This window comes from Emiliania huxleyi (assembly GCF_000372725.1).
Source record: "Emiliania huxleyi CCMP1516 unplaced genomic scaffold EMIHUscaffold_220, whole genome shotgun sequence".
In the NCBI taxonomy this organism is placed as follows: Eukaryota; Haptophyta; order Isochrysidales; family Noelaerhabdaceae; genus Emiliania; species Emiliania huxleyi.
In genome coordinates, this window is record NW_005200416.1 from 117,155 (window position 1) to 135,164 (window position 18,010).

The 18,010-nt window shown below is 63.3% G+C and overlaps 5 protein-coding genes across 5 annotated transcripts; 4 read left to right on the plus strand and 1 right to left on the minus strand.

Moving 5' to 3' along the window:
• Window positions 1–2,662: 2,662 nt before the first annotated feature.
• Window positions 2,663–3,253, minus strand: EMIHUDRAFT_235491 (hypothetical protein; the record flags this gene model as incomplete). The annotated part of the gene is made up of 2 exons (XM_005779998.1): window positions 2,663–2,952; window positions 3,037–3,253. 2 exons carry the CDS (start codon window positions 3,251–3,253, stop codon window positions 2,663–2,665), a joined length of 507 nt encoding a protein of 168 aa, XP_005780055.1.
• Window positions 3,254–9,078: 5,825 nt separating this feature from the next.
• On the plus strand, window positions 9,079–10,991 carry MET19 (methyltransferase; the record flags this gene model as incomplete). Its single annotated transcript, XM_005780015.1, has 4 exons — window positions 9,079–9,088; window positions 10,013–10,118; window positions 10,254–10,396; window positions 10,507–10,991. The coding sequence occupies 4 exons, from the start codon at window positions 9,079–9,081 to the stop codon at window positions 10,989–10,991; spliced, it is 744 nt and encodes a 247-aa protein (XP_005780072.1).
• An 864-nt stretch (window positions 10,992–11,855) lies between these two features.
• EMIHUDRAFT_52552 (hypothetical protein) lies at window positions 11,856–13,301 on the plus strand (the record flags this gene model as incomplete). Its single annotated transcript, XM_005779999.1, has 3 exons — window positions 11,856–12,476; window positions 12,555–13,078; window positions 13,148–13,301. Coding segments are annotated over 3 exons (1,299 nt in total), but the record flags the coding sequence as incomplete, so codon positions are not given.
• Window positions 13,302–14,359: 1,058 nt separating this feature from the next.
• On the plus strand, window positions 14,360–15,865 carry EMIHUDRAFT_235496 (hypothetical protein; the record flags this gene model as incomplete). Its single annotated transcript, XM_005780000.1, has 2 exons — window positions 14,360–14,910; window positions 15,049–15,865. The coding sequence occupies 2 exons, from the start codon at window positions 14,360–14,362 to the stop codon at window positions 15,863–15,865; spliced, it is 1,368 nt and encodes a 455-aa protein (XP_005780057.1).
• A 664-nt stretch (window positions 15,866–16,529) lies between these two features.
• EMIHUDRAFT_235497 (hypothetical protein) lies at window positions 16,530–17,105 on the plus strand (the record flags this gene model as incomplete). Its single annotated transcript, XM_005780001.1, has 1 exon — window positions 16,530–17,105. One exon carries the CDS (start codon window positions 16,530–16,532, stop codon window positions 17,103–17,105), a length of 576 nt encoding a protein of 191 aa, XP_005780058.1.
• Window positions 17,106–18,010: the final 905 nt, after the last annotated feature.

Sequence of the window (18,010 nt, forward strand, 5' to 3'; positions counted from 1 at the left end):
CGTGGGCGGCGCGGAGGCAGGGGTGGTGTTTGCGGCACAGCGTGGACCGTGGGTCCGTGGGCGGTGCGCCGCGGGGGGCTTTCGCCGCCTCACGCCGGGCGTTTGTGTCACTGCTGTCGCGTCCGGTCTGAACTCTGGCAAAACGAGAAAGAACGCGGCGCCGGGGGCGGCGGGAGCGACCAGTGCTATTACGCATTTTTTTTTGCGAGCCCCAGCGATTCCAACTCTGGCTCAAGCTCTAGAGGACCCTATAGGTTTTCTCTAAGTCTCGCTCCGCGCGAGGCGGACAAAACCTCCCTGCCTTCGGGCACCTTCCCAATGTCGCGCAGCGAACCAACCTCGCCGAAGCGCTCCCGCACCGACGAGACGGCCGGCGTCGGCTATCCGACGGGCATCTTCAAGGCGCGCGCGCCCGCAGTGCACGCGTGCCGCGCACACGACAAAAAGCGCCTGTGCACAGACCAAATACACAGCTCCACCAGAGCCCACCTACACTCCGACGCCCGCCAATGCCCTCACCGAACAGACCCCAAGATGACGACCGACACGCGGTAGAGGAAACAGCCGCGGTGAGACAAAAGAGAGAAGCCCTGCTCTCTCTCTCTCTCTCTCGCTCGCTCGCTCGCTTGCTGCACTGCACACGCACCACGCACCCACGCGCCCGCGACGCTCCGCGAGCCCGATTCGAACCCAGGCCCAGCCACCCAAAACCGAGCCCCGAACCGCCGCGCCACGCGGCTCTTCTACAAACCTCACTCCTGGCAACTCATATACTTTCCACCCTGCATGTGTCAGGACATGAATCTCGACGTCCCCGACACGCCCTTCAAGGAGAAGATGCTGGTGATGAAGACCGGCAACGGCATCAACGCCGAGCACGTCGCCACGATCGTCTCGGCGATGTTCATCGAGGCGGGCCACGACGAGTTCGAGCACAAGCTCATGCTGCAGCATGGCAGGAACTCCACTTTCTACCTTCTCGGCGACCTCCCGGACGGATTTACGTTTGAGTCCATGGCCTCCTCCATCGCCACCATCAGGGCCACGACGACGATCAACTCCTACTTCGTCGAGAAGTTCCTGGGAGGCGGACAGCCAAACCACTTGCCCCTCGGTTTCTTTTCTTCCCTCATCACCCCCCCTCTCTCCCCCCCCCCCCCCTCCCTCCCCGCAGGGGACCCCAACGACATCCCGGACGGCGGCACGATCGTCTTCTCGGTCGCCGACGTCGACGACGCCGTGGACGACTCGGTCCCCGTCAAGATCGACCGAAACAAGCCCGACCCCTACGACCTCCACCTTCGCCTGTCCGCCCCACCCCAGCCGGGCGCCCTTCTCGGGTCCATCGACGAGGGCGAGGTCCACAACGCGCTCGTGAGCCAGTTCAAGGTGCCGCGCGGCTGCTCGCTCGGGATCGCCAACCTGCGCAAGAACGTGATCAAGGCGTTCGGAGGCGAGGCCCTGCAGCTTTCCTCCCAGACGTACTACTGCGAGATCCACGTCGACCGCGGCGGCGTCAAACAGGAACGCCCATACCCTTCACCTACTAAGACTCTCAATCCGCCACACCCACAAAAATCCGAATCACACCATACCCACACATCCCCTACTCACAACGTACCAAATCCACGCGCAGGACCCCATCGCCATCGCAAAGCCCTCCAAGATGATCACGACGGGCTGCGGCGCCAAGCTCATGGTCGAGATCCTCCCGCAGATCCGGGCAAGGTGCGCCCCCGCCGTCAAATGGGCCATGGACCAGTCGAAATCCTCGGAGGAGGGGACGCTGATCTACTTCGAGCGCGTCTCCGCCCCAGGCCAAGGCGAGTCCTACCAGTCCGTGAGCGAGTCCCTGAATAAGGGGCTGTACGCCCTCTGCGAGCACTACGGCATCGCGATGGCCTACCGCAACGGCGTCCAGCTCGACAGGACGAAGACCTACTTCGGCTTCCACAACGAGGTTTCTTTTTCTGCGCTACCCCCCCCCCCTCTACCCTCCCAACTCACCACACTCCCAACACCCACCACCGCATGCAGCTCCAGAAGAACGCCTTTGTGGACGCCTTCAACACCAACCCCAAGGGCATCCCACAGATCAAGCTGAACCACCTCGGGACGATCTTCGTCGACAAGAACGGGTACGACTGGAAGGTCGGCTTCACCAACAAGAACATGGCCATTTTTTGCGACAAGTGCTTCAAGCTGACCCCGCGGACCTCGTACTGCAAGCCCGTCAAGGACCGCATCATCCACCTCCAGCAGGCAGCTCCAACCCAAAAAGAAAAACACCCTCCCCCAAATAAAGAAAAACACTCCGACCCCTCCCCCCCTGCGTGCACATGGGAGTGAGAGCTCTCATTCATGGTCGCGAGACCAGGGGAAGCCACAACGGGGAACGGGCACACCAAGGCACTAACTTCATCACTCATTCGCCCCGCATTAGGTAGCGACCCCAGGTTCAGAGCTAGGCTGCCCGACAGGGCAGGGAACCCCCAGCGCGCAGGCGGGGCCCACGGTAGCCTCGTGCAGTACGCGATACCGAGAGCTGGGGGGTGAGGCGCGCCCACGCCAAGGGGGAGAGAATGGAGGGGGGAGACTATGCGTGCTCGTTTTTCTTCTAAAGCAATTTTTTTTTTCTAGAGGACCCTACTACGGGTCCGACCTAAGAACGCAATGTCCTAATGTAGCTCACGCAAGGGTGGCCCGGCATTGGAAGCAAGCCCGTCTGGCTGGCTTGGCGCGTCCATGAGCACTCCGCTAGCCGCGCGCTCTCGATGTCAAACCCTCGTGGCACCTCGGGCAAGAGACGCAGCGCCCAGATGCGCTGCACCGTCGGCGAGGCCTCGAGCCGCGCCACGATCCGTCTATTAAGCCTCTCGTCAAAGCACAGGTTGGAGAGCCAGACCGCGGTTGCCGTCTCGAGCATTCTCGCGGCCTCGTCCCCAGCGGCGTCTCCACACAGAAAGGTCGTGCGGCGTGCTACGCGGGGTTCGCAGGCGGCCCTTTGGGCGAGCGCCAGCCCATGTCTAGTGGGACTCAGCTCGACGCCCGCCGCGCTATCGACGCCAAGCTCACGCACGGCCTGCATCACCAGCTTCCCAGTGCCGCTGCCGAGATCGACAAATTTGTCACTCTCACCCAAGTCGCCGAAGAGCTGCCGAAACCCAATTGACGTCAGCTCGCCGTAGGTTGTAGCCTGCGGTCCGCCCGCCGCCTCTATGCTCACCGCTTCGTCGGGCCCGATCGCGGCCATCGTCGGCGGAGTCGACAGCCGCGGAGCTAAGCTCACTAAGAGGTACATCACCCAGGTGTAGAGCCAAGAGCTCGTCCGCGCAAAAAAAAGAAAAACTCGCGCGCACGACACCGGAGATAGTGCAGTGTGGACGGAGTTGCGCCGAGAGGCGAAAGAAGCCGCGAGAACAAGGGACCGGCAGGCGGCGGCGTCGCAGGACGAGGCAGAAGAGAACGACGCGACAGAGGAGGAAGTGACAAGGGAGAGAACGACGAGAGTGGGACAGCCGCGAGGTGGCATGAAGGTTGCAGCGAGAAGCGGCGAGAGACTGCGAAAAGAGATACGAGGAGGCAGACCCCCCAGGGTGGGCGACGGCTAGCGCATCGCACACCCTCCTCTCCTTAAAATCCCTGTGTGGTGGCGGCGTGCCGTTCTCCCATCCCTCCCTTGGGTTGTGTGTTTTCTTTCTTTCTTTCTTTCAGTGCAGTGTGGAGATTCGCATTGAGTGCAGTCAGGGCAGTCAGAGACGTATATGATTATGAATCTGATATCCGGACGTCATGAAGTTGCCAACTTTAGATTTTGTGGAGGGAGGAGGTGGAGCCGACCCCGGCCGCCATCGCGGAAAAAAAGAAAAAGTGGTGCCGAAAGAATTACACCGGTCGAATTTTACGATAAAGCTCCCTCCTCGCGTGGGCGGCTGGGAGGAGGACAGACCTGTCCACTTTGCATCGTGGGTTCACAGAAAGAAGGTGGTGTACCTGTGTTAGAGTTTGTCCTGTGTTAGTGCCAGTGCGAGCCAGTCCCGTAAAGAAAGAAAGAAAGAAAACAGACAACCCAAGGGAGGGATGCGGATGGGAGGACGGCACGCCGCCACCACACAGGGATTTTAAGGAGAGGTGTGTGATGCGCTAGCCGTCGCCCACCCTAGCGCCCACCCTAGGGAGTCTGCCTCTTCCTATCTCTCTTCGCAGTCTCTCGCCGCTTCTCGCTGCAGCCTTCATGCCACCTCGCGGTCGTCCCACTCTCGTCGTTCTCTCCCTCTTGTCATTTCCTCCTCTGTCGCGTCGTTCTCTTCTGCGTCGTCCTGCGACGCCGCCGCCTGCCGGTCCCTTGTTCTCGCGGCTTCTTTCGCCTTTTTCGGCGCAACTCCGTCCGAGAGAGAGAGAGAATTCTTGATACGAAACCACGACGACACACACCAGTCGACTCGCATCGGTTGCCTCCATGAACGGCGGAGCTATTCTCGCGTCCACACCACACCTGGCTCCAACGTGGACACGCCCATAGCTGGGGACACTACTAGGTCACGCATGGCATCAGAAGTTTTATCTCTGGGCCCCGAAAGGCATCTCTAGCAGCGTCGTTACGCATGCGCCCTCCCCTCCTGGGCGCATACGCCTCACGTCTCGACAGAGCATAAGCCCTTGGTGTGCCACGAGACGAGTTTTTCGCCATCGCCGCGAGCAGCAAGCCGCCCGCCGCAAACAGCCGGAGGCATCGCCGCAGCACTGTCTGCGCTGCGCTCCCGCACCCGTCGACGAAGCTCCCCCCGCGGAAGACCGCGCGTAGCGACGCCTTGTCGTTCGAGATGAGCGCGCTTGAAGCCCGCCCACCTACTGCCCCTGAGAGTTGGTTACCGAGTGGGATCAGCTCCCCCCCTTGGGATCGAAGCTTCCACGACCTCGCACCCAACACCACAGGCGGGATCAGAGAGAGACTCCGCACCGGACACCGCCCGGGCACAGACCCCCTACCCGTCGGACAATGCCTGGACCCCTCACAGAGCGGCCCACACACAGATCACGCATCGGCAGATTTGACTCTCTCTCTCTCTCTCTCTCTCTCACTCCGTCCTCCTCGCGGCGTATCCTGGCCCCTCGAGTCTATCGAGCTCCCCTCGCGCAAGGACCACATTTCTGACTCCCACTCCGATCATTTGCCTCCAGGTCATGTTGTTGCTCAGCCAGTCCCGTGCCGACGCGCATTGTAATTCTTTTCTTTCGGAGTCTTGATTTGAGCTGCGGCAACAGCAGGTAGCAGCGCCCCAGGCCTCCTCCTCCTCCCCGGCGGCGATCGTACCATCGCCGCCGGCCGGCAGCGCGGGCACCAAGGGCGAGACTTGATATACAGCATGGGTCTGCTGGTGCGGCTGAAGCAGCTGCTCCAACGATTGCGACGGGGGTCGACGCAGGAAAAGCCCGGCACCGCAGTCAGTCTAACCATGCTCAAGCTTCGGGACGGCGCGTCGCTAATCGACACCGCCACAGTGGAACACCTTATGCAGACCAAGATGCGGCATCATCACAACGGAGACATCCTCCGGTCTGACATCTTCGAGGCGGACGCATTTAGCGCTGCTGCTACGACTGGACCCATTGTGCGCATCGAGTACTCATCCATGAGTGCGCTATCCGGCAACTACAGAATTGAAAAGTTGCTCCTCGATGACTTCGAGGCGAACTGCCACACAGCCGGCGTAGGCGACTGCAGGGGGCCATGCCTGTTCGGAACACGCGAGGAGTTCATCGGCACCATCGTATATTCGGCGCCGGGGAACGGTGTTCGAGGCTTCGAGGCGAGATGCTGCGCAATCCTTGCGACGATCAAGCGGCGTTCTGAAGCGCGGCTGCTACAGCTCGTCAACTCGGAACAGCCTGACCCGTTTGGGATCGTCATACGAGACATCGTCTTCTCACACCCGCGGCGCTGCAGCTGCTTCTCGGCATCCAGCACCCTGGTCGTCATAAGTGTGGTGTTCGGCTCGCGAGAGCTCGAGCTGGAGGACATCGTGCCGCGCGAGGCCACGGACGCCGGCGAGGACCGAGGGAGTTCCGTCAAGTCTGCCTCGCTCCGCACCACGCCACGCGCGACAGGCCTGCACGACGCGTGGGTCGACTCCCTTCTCGAGAAGGCCCGCGCCGCGGAGATCTGGGAGGCGAAGCCAGAGGTGCTTCAGGGTGGCCTGACGTTGGGCTTCAAGCCGCGGGGTCCTCCTTCCCTCCTCCCACCGTCTTATCTGAACAGGTTCCGGGACGCACAAAGGGCGGTCGTGCGGAAAACCACGCAGCACCGCATGTCGGCCGACGACGTCTGGGTGGCCAACCAGCACGCAAGGTCGCGGAAAAGGCGGCCCTCGTCGGAGCAAAGATCGGGGCGGCACACACACTGACGACACGGGCGGGTCCGATTGCGGTTGAGCAGTCGAGTCGGGCCCGTGCCAGCTCCGACCCCGCGTCGTCGGCCCTAGGCAGCAGCGCCGGCCTCTCTCCGCCTCTAGTCTCGAGCCTTGCGCTTGCGTTTTAGTGTTTACCTTCCCGGTTGGGTGTCGGCCTCTAACGGCTGGTCGTTTGCCGCGCCGTGTGCGCGCCCCGGCGTGGAGTGTGCCAGTCTGTCGCCCCGGAGTGCTGCGCAACTCGCCTACGTTATGATGTATCTTACAGTATTCCGCGCGGGGCCCCTGGGAACGGCTGACTGTGAACAGGCACTACTTCTACACAAGCCGCACACGCTTTACCCCTTACTTTGGCGGTCGTGAAGTCCGCGAGGCAAAGTCGACCGCCGCCTGCTGGCGCGGCGCCTTATGTTATTAACTTATGACCGAGGCAAAAGAGATAGCTCCGAGCGAGCAGCCAGAGTCTCGCCAACCATAGCCCTTAGCCGCCAAAGACCGCCAACCATAGCCCTTAGGCGACTTCCAATTACAAAAAAAGTAAGCAGAGTCCTCCTACGGGAATGTACGTAAGAGCCACATACAGATACACTGAGAGAGAGAGAGAGTGACAACCCCCTCTCTGCTCTCTCTTTTCTCCCAGTAAGCTAAAGTTTTTACGTACACTGAGAGAGAGAGAATTTTACAACAAAGCTCCCTCGCACAACACTGGGCACGGGACTGGCGCGCACTGGCACTAACACAGGTACACCACGGGAGCCACCTAAGCGACTCCTGCGAGGGGAGAGAGAGAAAAACGAAGTCCACGCGCTTTGACGTGTCACGAGTTCGCGCGTCCCGAGGACCCGAGCGCTGCCGTGGAACAACATATGTGGCTGCCGAGCCACGACGCACGCTGCGGCCATGCGACGAGCTGCTGCGTTGCGACGGAATCAAATCTCACCGTAGCAGGCGACACCTTTTTGCCGCCTCACCAACTCGATACTCGTGACCCTGGCCGCCTCGGCTCCGCTCTCTTTGCACATCCGCAGCCTTGCGAAGCTAGCGCGCGGTGCTTGCTTCTTGACCCACCCCGCTCCTGCCAATGCAGAGTTTCCGCGTCGAACGTCGGTGAAGCTACCCCGAGGCCCACAGATCCGCATCATGAGGGCGGAGGCTCCTATGCACAAGACCTTTGGGCTCGACTACATCTTCGAGCCGCTCACCGCGAGTCTGCTGCGAGGTTTCCGCGCTGTGGCGACAGGGTGCCACGCTTAACGCGCACGGATGCTTAATGCACACGCACGCACGCACGCATGCGCGCGTGCGATGGTCCGACTGACTCTTCTTGATCATGAGAGCTCTTCGCGCCTCTTAGCGCCTTGGCGCTTCGCCCTCTCGTAGGTACGAAGTCATCGCTTCGACGACGTATATTCAGTACTGGAAGACCAGCGACTGGCAGTACGCCTTTATGCGGCCCTTCGTAGAATCGTTCCAGCGGGGTGACGTGCTGCTCTTCATGGTGAGATCCCTGGGGTCACCCGAGATCACCCGAGGCTTTCGGTCGTACAATCGGCCGGTTGCTCATCTGGTGCGGGTTTCCCGACGCTCCACGCGTTGCATGGCATCGGATGCGTGTCTCAAAGGCGCTTGAGGGCCCGCGCGACGACTCTTTCACCCATGATGCCTCCATCATCGGGGATTCTGCTCCTCACGGCGTTCGCGGCGTTCAGCTTGACAGCGCGGGATGCGCGGCTGGCCTTTGGATGCCAATTGCCAAGCGCCAAGGCGGCGGCAGTGGCATCAGCGAGGGAGACAGCAGCAGTGCTGCTGCTTCCGACGCCGGCAGGGGGGGCACCGCTCGCAAACGTCCGATGCGCGAGGCACAATCAAAACTCGGGCCGGGCAGGTACGTAGAGTAGAGCGGTGCGTACAGTGACGGCATGAAGCTGTGGCATGTAGCTGGGTGTAGCATGTGTTTGTACAGTTTGGCATGCCTTTACACCGTACCGCATGCCCTTTGCAGACGCCAGTGCCGGACTCGCATCTCAGAAAAGGGCGTCGCGGTCGGTGGCACAGCGCCCCCCATCGCAAACTTGTCGAAAAAGACCGCTCTTCGGTGGCAGGACCCGCGCTCTTCGGTGGCGCGACCCGCTCTTCGGTGGCGTGAACGCGCTTTCTTTTTCAAAAGAAGATAGCGAGAGCCGGTGCGTGGACAGGATCGCTCGTCGGTGTGCTTCGGTGGCACCCGGCCGCTCTTCGGTGGTGCAATGTCCATCACGCTGCAGGTCTCGGTCGACCGCACCGTCGCGACAGACGTCTATGACACCGTTGTCGCTCGACAAGCGACTGACGACACACAGATCACTGCAGAGAGCATTGCAGGCGCGCCGTCGCTCGCGGTGCATGCGTTTGAGGAGCGCGACTGTGTTGACCACGACTGGCCGGGCACGAAGTGCTTTGGCGTGCTTGTACGCAACGGCGACGATGCGGCAGCGACGATGCACCTCTTTAATGCGGACGGGGAGGACACGGCCAGCTATGTGATCGCGGCACGCAGCCGCGCGGAAGAACTTGCTCTCCGCTCTTGACTCCGTGGGACGTCCGGTGTCATTTTTTCTTGTGTGTGGCACCTTGTGACTATGGGTGAGTGTTTAGGGTCACTGGGACACGTTGCTCTCCACTTTCTAGAGACATGATCTTCGGTCGCCGGAATCCTCACGGAATCCTCAAGGTCCCGTATCCGGCCTTAGGTGCAATTGCTTTTGGAATGTTGTTCAAATTAAGACGGTTTTTGAATTCACATTGGTTGAATAATTGAATAAGACATTTGATATTAGTGTAGGTGCGTACAAGGCCGCGTGTGTCGTGAGGCCCCTTACTTGCTTCCAGCGCCCCTGTGGGTCTCCTCACAAATCCGGCGCCCGGCCTTACCAGGACTTAGGAGCCCCTTGCTTTTGGAATCCTAATTATTGATTGATTGAATGATTGTTCAAATTAGACGGACTCGCTGAATAGGGTTTGTGGAGCGACCAGACATTCCTTTGTTACGTAATTTCTCGGGATTGCTGAAGCCGTTTGGAACCAGACTAGATTTGAGAGCAGCACAATTGAAAGATCTAGCTCCATTACTAATTAAGCCAGAGGTGGTGAGCTGGCCTTATGTGTGTGTACCTTTGGTAGGTAGGTAGAAAGGTGAAGAACAGCCAGGCTCGAACTGGACACCAACGCGGTATGGGTCACGACACCTCAGATCCAGCCCCCACGCGCCAAAGTATAAAATGAACTCGGGGGACCCCCCCCCCCCCCCCCCGACGCGGGCGGCACAAACGGGGCACGACCTCGGGAACTAGCCGGGGCAGTCGGAGAAGGGGCAACTCCGTGCACTGACGGTCGGCCGCCAGAAAACACGCCTGCGTGGATCGCGTCACACCAATCCTCGCTACCCAACGCGGCCAAAGTATATCCACCTCGAGAACCTCGAATCGAACCAAACACGCCCACCGGCCAAATGCCCGGGGGGCACCACTCGCCAGCGGACCCGACGCGGCTGCCGGACCAGCTGTGCGCAGAGTACGCGCCGTACACCGGCGGCGGCGGCGGCGGCGGCGGCTCGGGCCTCGTGCCAGCGTACTGGGTGGAGCGGTACGAGCGCGAGGCGGGCAAGAACTGGGAACTCTTCTACCGGCGCAACCGCGATCGCTTCTTCAAGGACCGGCACTACCTGCAGGCCGAGTGGGCGGACGAGCTCGCGCCCGACGGCGGATCCGGTGACGCGGCGGCGGCCGCAGGGGTGGCGGCAGAGGCGGCGGCAGATGCGGCAGAGGCTGCGGCAGAGGCGGCAGAGGCGGAGGAGGTGACTGCGTGCCGCGCGCAGCTGTCGCAGGCGAGCCTCGGCGGCGGCAGCGGCGTGCGCGTCCTCCTGGAGGCGGGCTGCGGCGTCGGCAACACGCTCTTCCCGCTGCTCCGCGCGATGCCGGCGCTTCTGGCCGCGCTGGCCGCACTCGCCTCAAGTTGAGTGGGACGCAGTCACGCCTACTCCAATGCACCCAGGTGCTGACCGTATACGCGCTCGACCTGTCCGCCACCGCTGTCGGCATCGTACGCTCCCACCCGCTGGCAGAGGCCGGTCGGGTCGTCGCTGCGGTCGGAGACCTGACCGAGGGCAGCTTGCCGCCCGAGCTGTCTGGCTGCGCTGCGGATGTGGCGACGCTCATGTTTGTGCTCTCCGCCATCGCGCCCTCAAAGTTCGGTGCGGCCCTGCGCGCGGTGCGGTCTGGGCTGCGGCCGGGAGGGGCCGTGCTCCTGCGGGACTACGGGGCTGGCGACGGCGCGTGCGCGCGGATGGAGGCGGGCCGCGAGGCCAAGCGGCTCGACGCCTCAGCGCCGTGGCTGGTGCGGCAGGACGGCACCCGCGCGTACTTCTTCTCGGTGGAAGCACTGCGTGAGCTGTTTGAGCGAGAAGGCTTTGAGACGCTAGAGTGCGCCTACGCGCACCGGATCACGGCCAACCGCGCCACCGGCGCGACTCTCTCGCGCACCTTTGTGACGGCGAGGTTTCGGCGGCCCGCCAGCGACGCATTGGACGCGGAATTCAGCGCGCCGTGATCGAAGGTAAGGTGTAAGGTAAGGTATTGGTGCCCGGAGCCCTTGCGCCTTGGAGCACTTGGAGTGCAGTCATTAGCCTCATGTATGTATGTATGTAGTAAGGTGAAGAACAGTCAGGCTCGGACTGGACACCAACGCGGTATGGGTGGACGCTAGACAGATGATGACGACACGCACGAGCGACACACAGACACAAACAGGCTCACAAGACACACAGCCAGCGGGCTGCCACACATCCTGAGTGGGCGTACACATCACTCAGGCCACGTCCCCCCTGTCGCCCCCCCCAGCACTCCAAGGTGCCAAGAGACAAACAACAGCACAACAACACAGACAGGCGACAGGGGCGAACGTGTGAGACTAGAGCAGGCTTGCTCCGCCTCTAGCAATCTCGTCGCCGGCCGCAAGGCACGGACGAGACCGTATGTGGGGTCTTGTGAGGTGTCTATGGACGCTCTCCTCTCGGGCTACCCGCCAGCGGCTAGCCCTAACTCGCACTCATCTGGGTGACGGACAATTCATTGGATGAGCATCAGCGAGCAGAGGTGCGTGTGCTGAATCTAGATCGCACGCCGTGGCATATGACTTGGGTAGGCGTGCGACCGCAGCGCGCCCGCCGAAGGCTCGACCGGGCGCGCGTCACATCCAGGGGCTCTCAAAAAAGAATTTTTCTCTCCGTCTCTCGGCGCAAAAAGAATTATAGCACCGCGCTCACGCTCGATCAGGCGAAGGCCCTTAGAAGCCGTCGCCCTCGCCAGAAAGGAAGTCGTCCTCAGGCAGATGATCGAATCCGCCACCCTCCGACGTCGATAGCGGTGCATGGTTGCGATGCTGAACAAAACCATCGACACTGCGCGATTGCGCACGTTCGTGCTGCTCTGTGCCGTGATCGCCATCGACAAAGCGGACCAAATTCTGTTGCCGGCCGTGTACCTCGAGGTGTGCAACGAGTTTGGCGCCGGACCGGCAGCGCTGGGTATGGCGACCTTTTGGCGTGGCATCGTGCAATCGATAGTTGCGCTCGCCGTTGGCCCGCTGGGCGGTCGCTACGACCGCGTGAAGCTCATCGCCATGGGCTGCGTGTTCTGGTCCGTCGCCTCTCTCTTCGTCGGCTCGGCCGCGTCCATGCACACGCTCGTGATTTCGCGGGCCTTGAACGGAGTCGGCATCGGCCTGGTCATCCCGCTGGTCTATGCCCTCGTCGCCGACCTCTGCCCCGCAAACCTGTCCGGACGCGCCTTTGGCGTCCTGAACTTTGCCAACAACGGCGGCGCCGCGCTCGGCGGCTTCCTCGCCACGCAGCTCGCCGACACCGACGGCGCCGTCGCCGGCTGGCGCCTCGTCTTCTACAGCGTGGCGGTCGTCTCTTGCGCGACGGCCGCCGTGCTGCTCTGCTTCGGCCGCGACGTGCGGCCCGCGCTGACATGCGCGACCAGCCCTAGTGCGCGACCGCCATATCCCGCCGCGGATACCGCGAAACAAACCGTCCACACCAGGGATGCGACCGGCGGCGGCCGCCTCGCGCGGCCGCCGCCCCTCTCGGCCAGGGCGGCGCTCGCCGAGGCGTGGCACGTCGCGACGGTGCCCACCTTCCTCATCGTCATACTGCAGGGCGCCGTGGGGTCGGCGCCGTGGTACTCGATGTCCTTTTTGACGCTGTACTTTGAGCTCAGGGGCCTGTCGCACGCGGCCGCGGGCGCGACGCGCTCGCTGCTCGACACGGGCGCCATGTTCGGCAACCTGCTCGGCGGCGCCCTCAACGACCTCGCCGCGCGCCTCGCGCCGACGCATGGCCGCGTGCTCGTCGGGCAGCTCTCCGTCTTCTCGGGGCTGCCCATCTTCCTGCTGCTCTTCTACGGCAGCGCGCCGCGCGCCGCCGCGCCGCTCATGCTGCTCGCGGGCCTGCTAGTCTCCTGGTGCGGCGGCGTGAACAACTCGATGATGGCCGAGGTCGTCGACCCCGCCCTGCGCACCACCATCTACGGCCTCGACCGCGCGCTCGAGGGGGTCGTCGCGCCCGTCGGCGGCCTCGCCGCGGGCTGGATCGCCGAGGAGTTCTTCGGCTTCGCGCAGAGCGACGGCGGCGCGTGCGGCGGCGGCAGCGGCGGGGGCGGCGGCGGTGGCAATGCCAGCAGCAGCAGCAGCAGCAGCAGCAGCCTCCACGACGGCGGCGCCGAGGACGCCGGCAACGCGAAGGCCTTGGGCGACGCGCTCGCCGTGACGATGCTCGTGCCGTGGGGGTTCTGCTTCCTCGCGTACAGCCTGCTCCACTGCACCTACGGGCGCGACAAGCGGAAGACGGAAGCGGCGCTCGCGGCGGCGCAGGCAGCGGCCGACGGCGGCGGCGGCGGCACGCTGAGCGACTCGAAAGCGAGCGACCGCAGCGCGCCTGCCGGCAGCGCTGCAGGAGGTGCTCCGGCCGGCGGCATCGAGCTGCGGGGACTGCGCGCGCACGACGCCGCGCGTCGGTCGTGGAGCGAGGTCGATGTACCTGCTAGGGAGCGACGTACAGTAGGTGTCGTCGTGTGAGGGTGAGAGTGGTGAGCCACGTGCCGTCCTCCCATCCCTCCCTTGATTGTCTGTTTTCTTTGTTTCGTAAGATTCTTTCTTTCTGCATGGGGAAGGCACAACACCGGGAAAACAACTACAGTCCGAGGCACGGAACTGACGCGCACTGATCTTCGCCCACTGAGGTTGTCCGGCAGCGCGACCGTGACGAGGAAGTTCCGTTGGGAAGAGCAGCGAGCGCAGCGTCAGCGAGTCGTGAGATCTAAAAATCATGCACTCACCGCCTCCGGTCACACACGCGAGTGGCGAGCCGACCGAGCCATGTCTCGCCCTTCGGCGACTCATGCGTGGGCGTCGCGTTGTACGCCCGCGCTTTGAGGGCAGGCTGCGCGTGGTGCGTTCGGTGCCCGTACCCCTCCTCACACGCACACGCCATGCCGCACCGCGCGCCCGCCCACCGCCCCGCCCGGGAAAGAGACGAGGAGATGGGACAGCGAAGGAGGAGTACGAGCACGTATGGGAGGGTTCAGTAATGCGCCACGCTGCCCGGCGTCTCTCACTTTCCGGGACAGCCCCGCCCTTTTGAGGCGGGAGAGTGACGGCTACCCCGTACGCGCCTGTTGCTCTACCCCGACGCCGACCGCCCATTCTCCCCTCCTCGTTCCCCCCTCGAATGCTCCGGACCCCGACAAGCCGCCCGACGTTGGGCCTCTGCCCCGCACGCTCCCGCCCCTCTGCCCCTCACACACACCCATGCCCGACATGCACATACAAGATTTTTTTATTTGTCCTTCCAGCCGGCTTAGGCGTGGTACCTGTGTTAGTGCCGGTGCGCGCCAGTCCCGTGTCCAGGTCCCGTTATGCGCATCCTCGGCATCACCGGCACGCTCGGCGCGGGCAAGGGAGCGGTCGTCGACTACCTCGTGCGAGAGTGCGGCTTCCGTCACCTCTCCATTCGTGCTCTGCTCGCCTCCATCATCGCCGAGCGAGGCCTGCCTCTCGACCGGCCGTCGATGGTGCGCGTGGCGAATCAGCTGCGAAAAGAACACTCGTCCTCGCACCTTGTCGATCGGCTGCTCGAGCAGGCGCGCGCGGCGGACGGGCCCTGCGTCATCGAGTCGATCCGCACCACCGCCGAGGTGGGCGCGCTGCGCGAGGCGGGCGCTTCGCTGCTCGCCGTCGACGCGCCTCAGGCGCTACGGTATTCTCGCATCGAGGCGCGCGGCAGCGAGACCGATCGCGTCTCCTTCGAGCAGTTTGCGGCCGCAGAGGCGCTCGAGTGGGACTCGGCGGGCGACCCGGCGAGGCAGAGCTTGGGCGAGTGCATCCGGGAGGCGGACATCACCCTCGTCAACGATGGCACTTTGGAGGCGCTGCGTGCAAAGCTGCGCGAGGCGCTCGCGGAGCTGCTGTCTGGGCCGCGCGCCGGGGGCGGCGGCGCCGGCGACGACGAGGACTGGACGACGGTGGTCTTGCCGGAGCAAGCGCTCTGGGATGGCATCGCGGCCTATCTCCGTCACCGGCGCCTCCCGGTCCTCACCTTTGAGAGGCTCGGCGACCCGCGCACGATGGCCGACATTCGCCGCCGCTTTACGCCGCGGCCGAGTGACGTCCACATCGTGACGTATCCAAAGGCGGGCACGTCGTGGGTGCAGGAGGTGGCGTGGCTTGTCAACCACGATGGCGACATCGAGTGTGCGGGCCGCGTGCCGAGCTCTCAGCGCACAGTCTACATCGAGCTCAGCACTCCGGCGGTGGACAAACTGGCCGTGCTTGCGGCGTCGGCCGGGCCTCGGCACATCAAGTGGCACCACTCCGCGCCGCTGCTGCCGCCGCGGGTGGTGGAGGAGGGCCGAGTCATCTACCTGTATCGCAACCCGCGCGACACTGCAGTCAGCTGGTACCACTTTCAGCGGATGAACACGCTGTACGGCTTCACGGGCACGTTTGCGCAGTTTCTGGACCTCTTCTTGCGGGGCGACGTGGCGTACGGCGACTACATGCAGAGCGTCCTCTCGTGGTGGGCGCTGCGAGGCCGCGCGAACGTGCTTGTCCTCTCGTACGAAGAGCTGAGCCGCAACCTGCCCGCGGCCGTTCGGAGGATCGCCTCCTTCCTGGGCAAGGCGCCGACCGACGGCCAGGTCGCCGCGATAGCGGCTCACTGCAGCTTTGAGCGGATGGCGGCCAACCCGATGACGAATGCGTCCTCGATGCCCAAGGTTGCCGGCGAGGGCGAGTTTATGCGCCGGGGGCAGGTGGGCGACTGGCGCCGCTACTTCACGCCAGAGCAGGTGCGCCGCATGGACGAGTGGATCGCCCAGCGCGCCGGGAGCGAGGCGGCGCCGCCGTTTGAGTACGAGGCCTGACCTTATCGCTCCAGTCCGCACCTGTGTTGAGCACTTGAGCACTGTTTTTTTTGAGTTTTACACGTTCGTTGTTAGCAGATCAAGGCACACAGAGCTCACACAAATCACAGCGGGAGGAAAGCGGCGAGTCGCAATTCCAGGGGTCGTTTGTGGCGGGCCACCCCTGTAGTCTCACTCTCAGTACTCAGTCTCAGAGAGGCATGGCCCCATGGCATGAGTGCCAATCTGGAGTGGGTCTATGACTGGATAGGGTCGATTCCGCATGTGGTAAGGGACCCCTCGATCGTCTCGCCTCGTGTGTGTGTGTGTGTGTGTGTGTGTGTGTGTGTGTGTGTGTGTGTGTGTGTGTGTGTGTGTGTGTGTGTGTGTGTGTGTGTGTGTGTGTGTGTGAGTGTGTGTGTGCTGTGTGTGTGTGTGTGTGCGTGTGTGTGCACACTACTCACTCACACTCACTCACCTCTCGCCTCGCAGTCACTTGGAGAACTTGGAGTGCGGTCACAACACGTTTTGCAGGAGCTGGTTGGACATGATATTTTTCTTTTTTCGCGTTTTTTTACGAAAGTACGTCTTACGCTGGTCCCGCCCCCCGGCGGCCTTGTTAGTTGCCTGTCCTGTCCTGCGGAGCTCAAGCAGCCCTGTCCCGCGGCGGCGCTGTACATACACGATGACGCTCGCCGACGAAATCGAGCGCAGCGGCGCGTTCCGCGATGTGATCCGCGCGTCCAACCGGCAAGAGTCGGAAATCGCCAGGCTGCGGGATGCTTTTGCGGCCAAATCGAACCGAGGTGAGCGCAAGCTCAAGCTCTACCACGGCACGTCGCTGGATGCGGCGCTGCGCATCGAGAGCCAGGGCTTCCAGGCGTCAGCGACAGGCTGCCTCGGCCCCGGCGTCTACTTGGCGCGCGCGGACAAGGCTCTCCGCTTTGCGCAGGAGGGCGGCCGGCACGGCGGCGCGGAGGGCGGCCTCGTCGAGGTCCTCGTGCGCTTCAAGAACCCAAAGTTTGTTGCCGCCGATGACGACACTTGGCAGGCCGAGGGCTACGACGCGTGCCGGGCCGAGGAGACCTCCGCCTCGCAGAATATGGAATGGTGTGTCCTCCACCCCTCCCACACCCGGCCGAACTTCAGAGTGGCGGTGCTCCTCAAATACCGCTCAAACGCCCACGATGTTGTGGAGGGGACATATGCTGATGATCCTGGCCCGATTGGTTCGCTCAGAAAGCTTCTGGGCGGTCGTTAAGGTTCGCTCCCCGCACAACGGCCCGGAAGTATGGTACCCTAGACAGAGTCGACGCTGGGAGTCGCACTCGTCAAGCCATCGCAGCACCACGCGGTCCGCACGTACCGCCCACATCCCCTCCACCGCTGAGAAGGCGCAGATCGACCGCCGGGTCGCGTAGTCGTCGTGAAGGAGCGGTTTTTGGAGCCGTACGAAGAGGTCCCAGACGGGCGAAGATGCGGTAATTCGACGACCACACGCGATGTGGTATCTGGTTTTTGCTAAAAACGGGCCGCCTAGTGCAGCATCACTAGTACAACACGCAACCACACTGAGAGCTCCACACTAGCCGGTATAGGCGAGCCCCGGCGGCCTCACCGTCGCCGCTCGCGGCGGAGCCGACGGCGGAGCCACGGGCGGGTGCGACCTTTTGGGGGGACATGAGCTCGCCAGGACGTCACCGATGGCTCGGCGCGCCTCTTCCCGCCAGCGCGGGGCGGCCTACCTACAAGGGCGAGGGGGGGGAAGACGGAACTGAGCCCTAGGTTCGTGCAAAAGCGCCGGCAAGGGCTGGGAGAGGGGCGGCAAGCGACGGGCGGGTCCGCGACCTTTTGAGCGCCCATGAGCCGGCAGGGAGGCCGGCGATGGCTCGGCCAGCTCCTTCCCGGCGGGCTCTCGTCGGGACGTGCCTGGTCGGCCGGGCTCGGGTGAGGTAGGCGGGCCCGGGAGTCGCATCTGCGCGTCCCCGGCAGTGGCAGCGTGGGGGTAGATGGGAAGTGCGGAGATGGGAGGCAACGCGCCTGTTTGATGGCCGCACGAGGCAAAGTTGGGCGCTCCGAGCGTCTTCCCGGCGAGAACGAGCGGGCTGTGTATCGTCGGGGGGGTGACTGAGAGGGAGGTGGTCGTGCGCTCACTCTGTCGGCCGC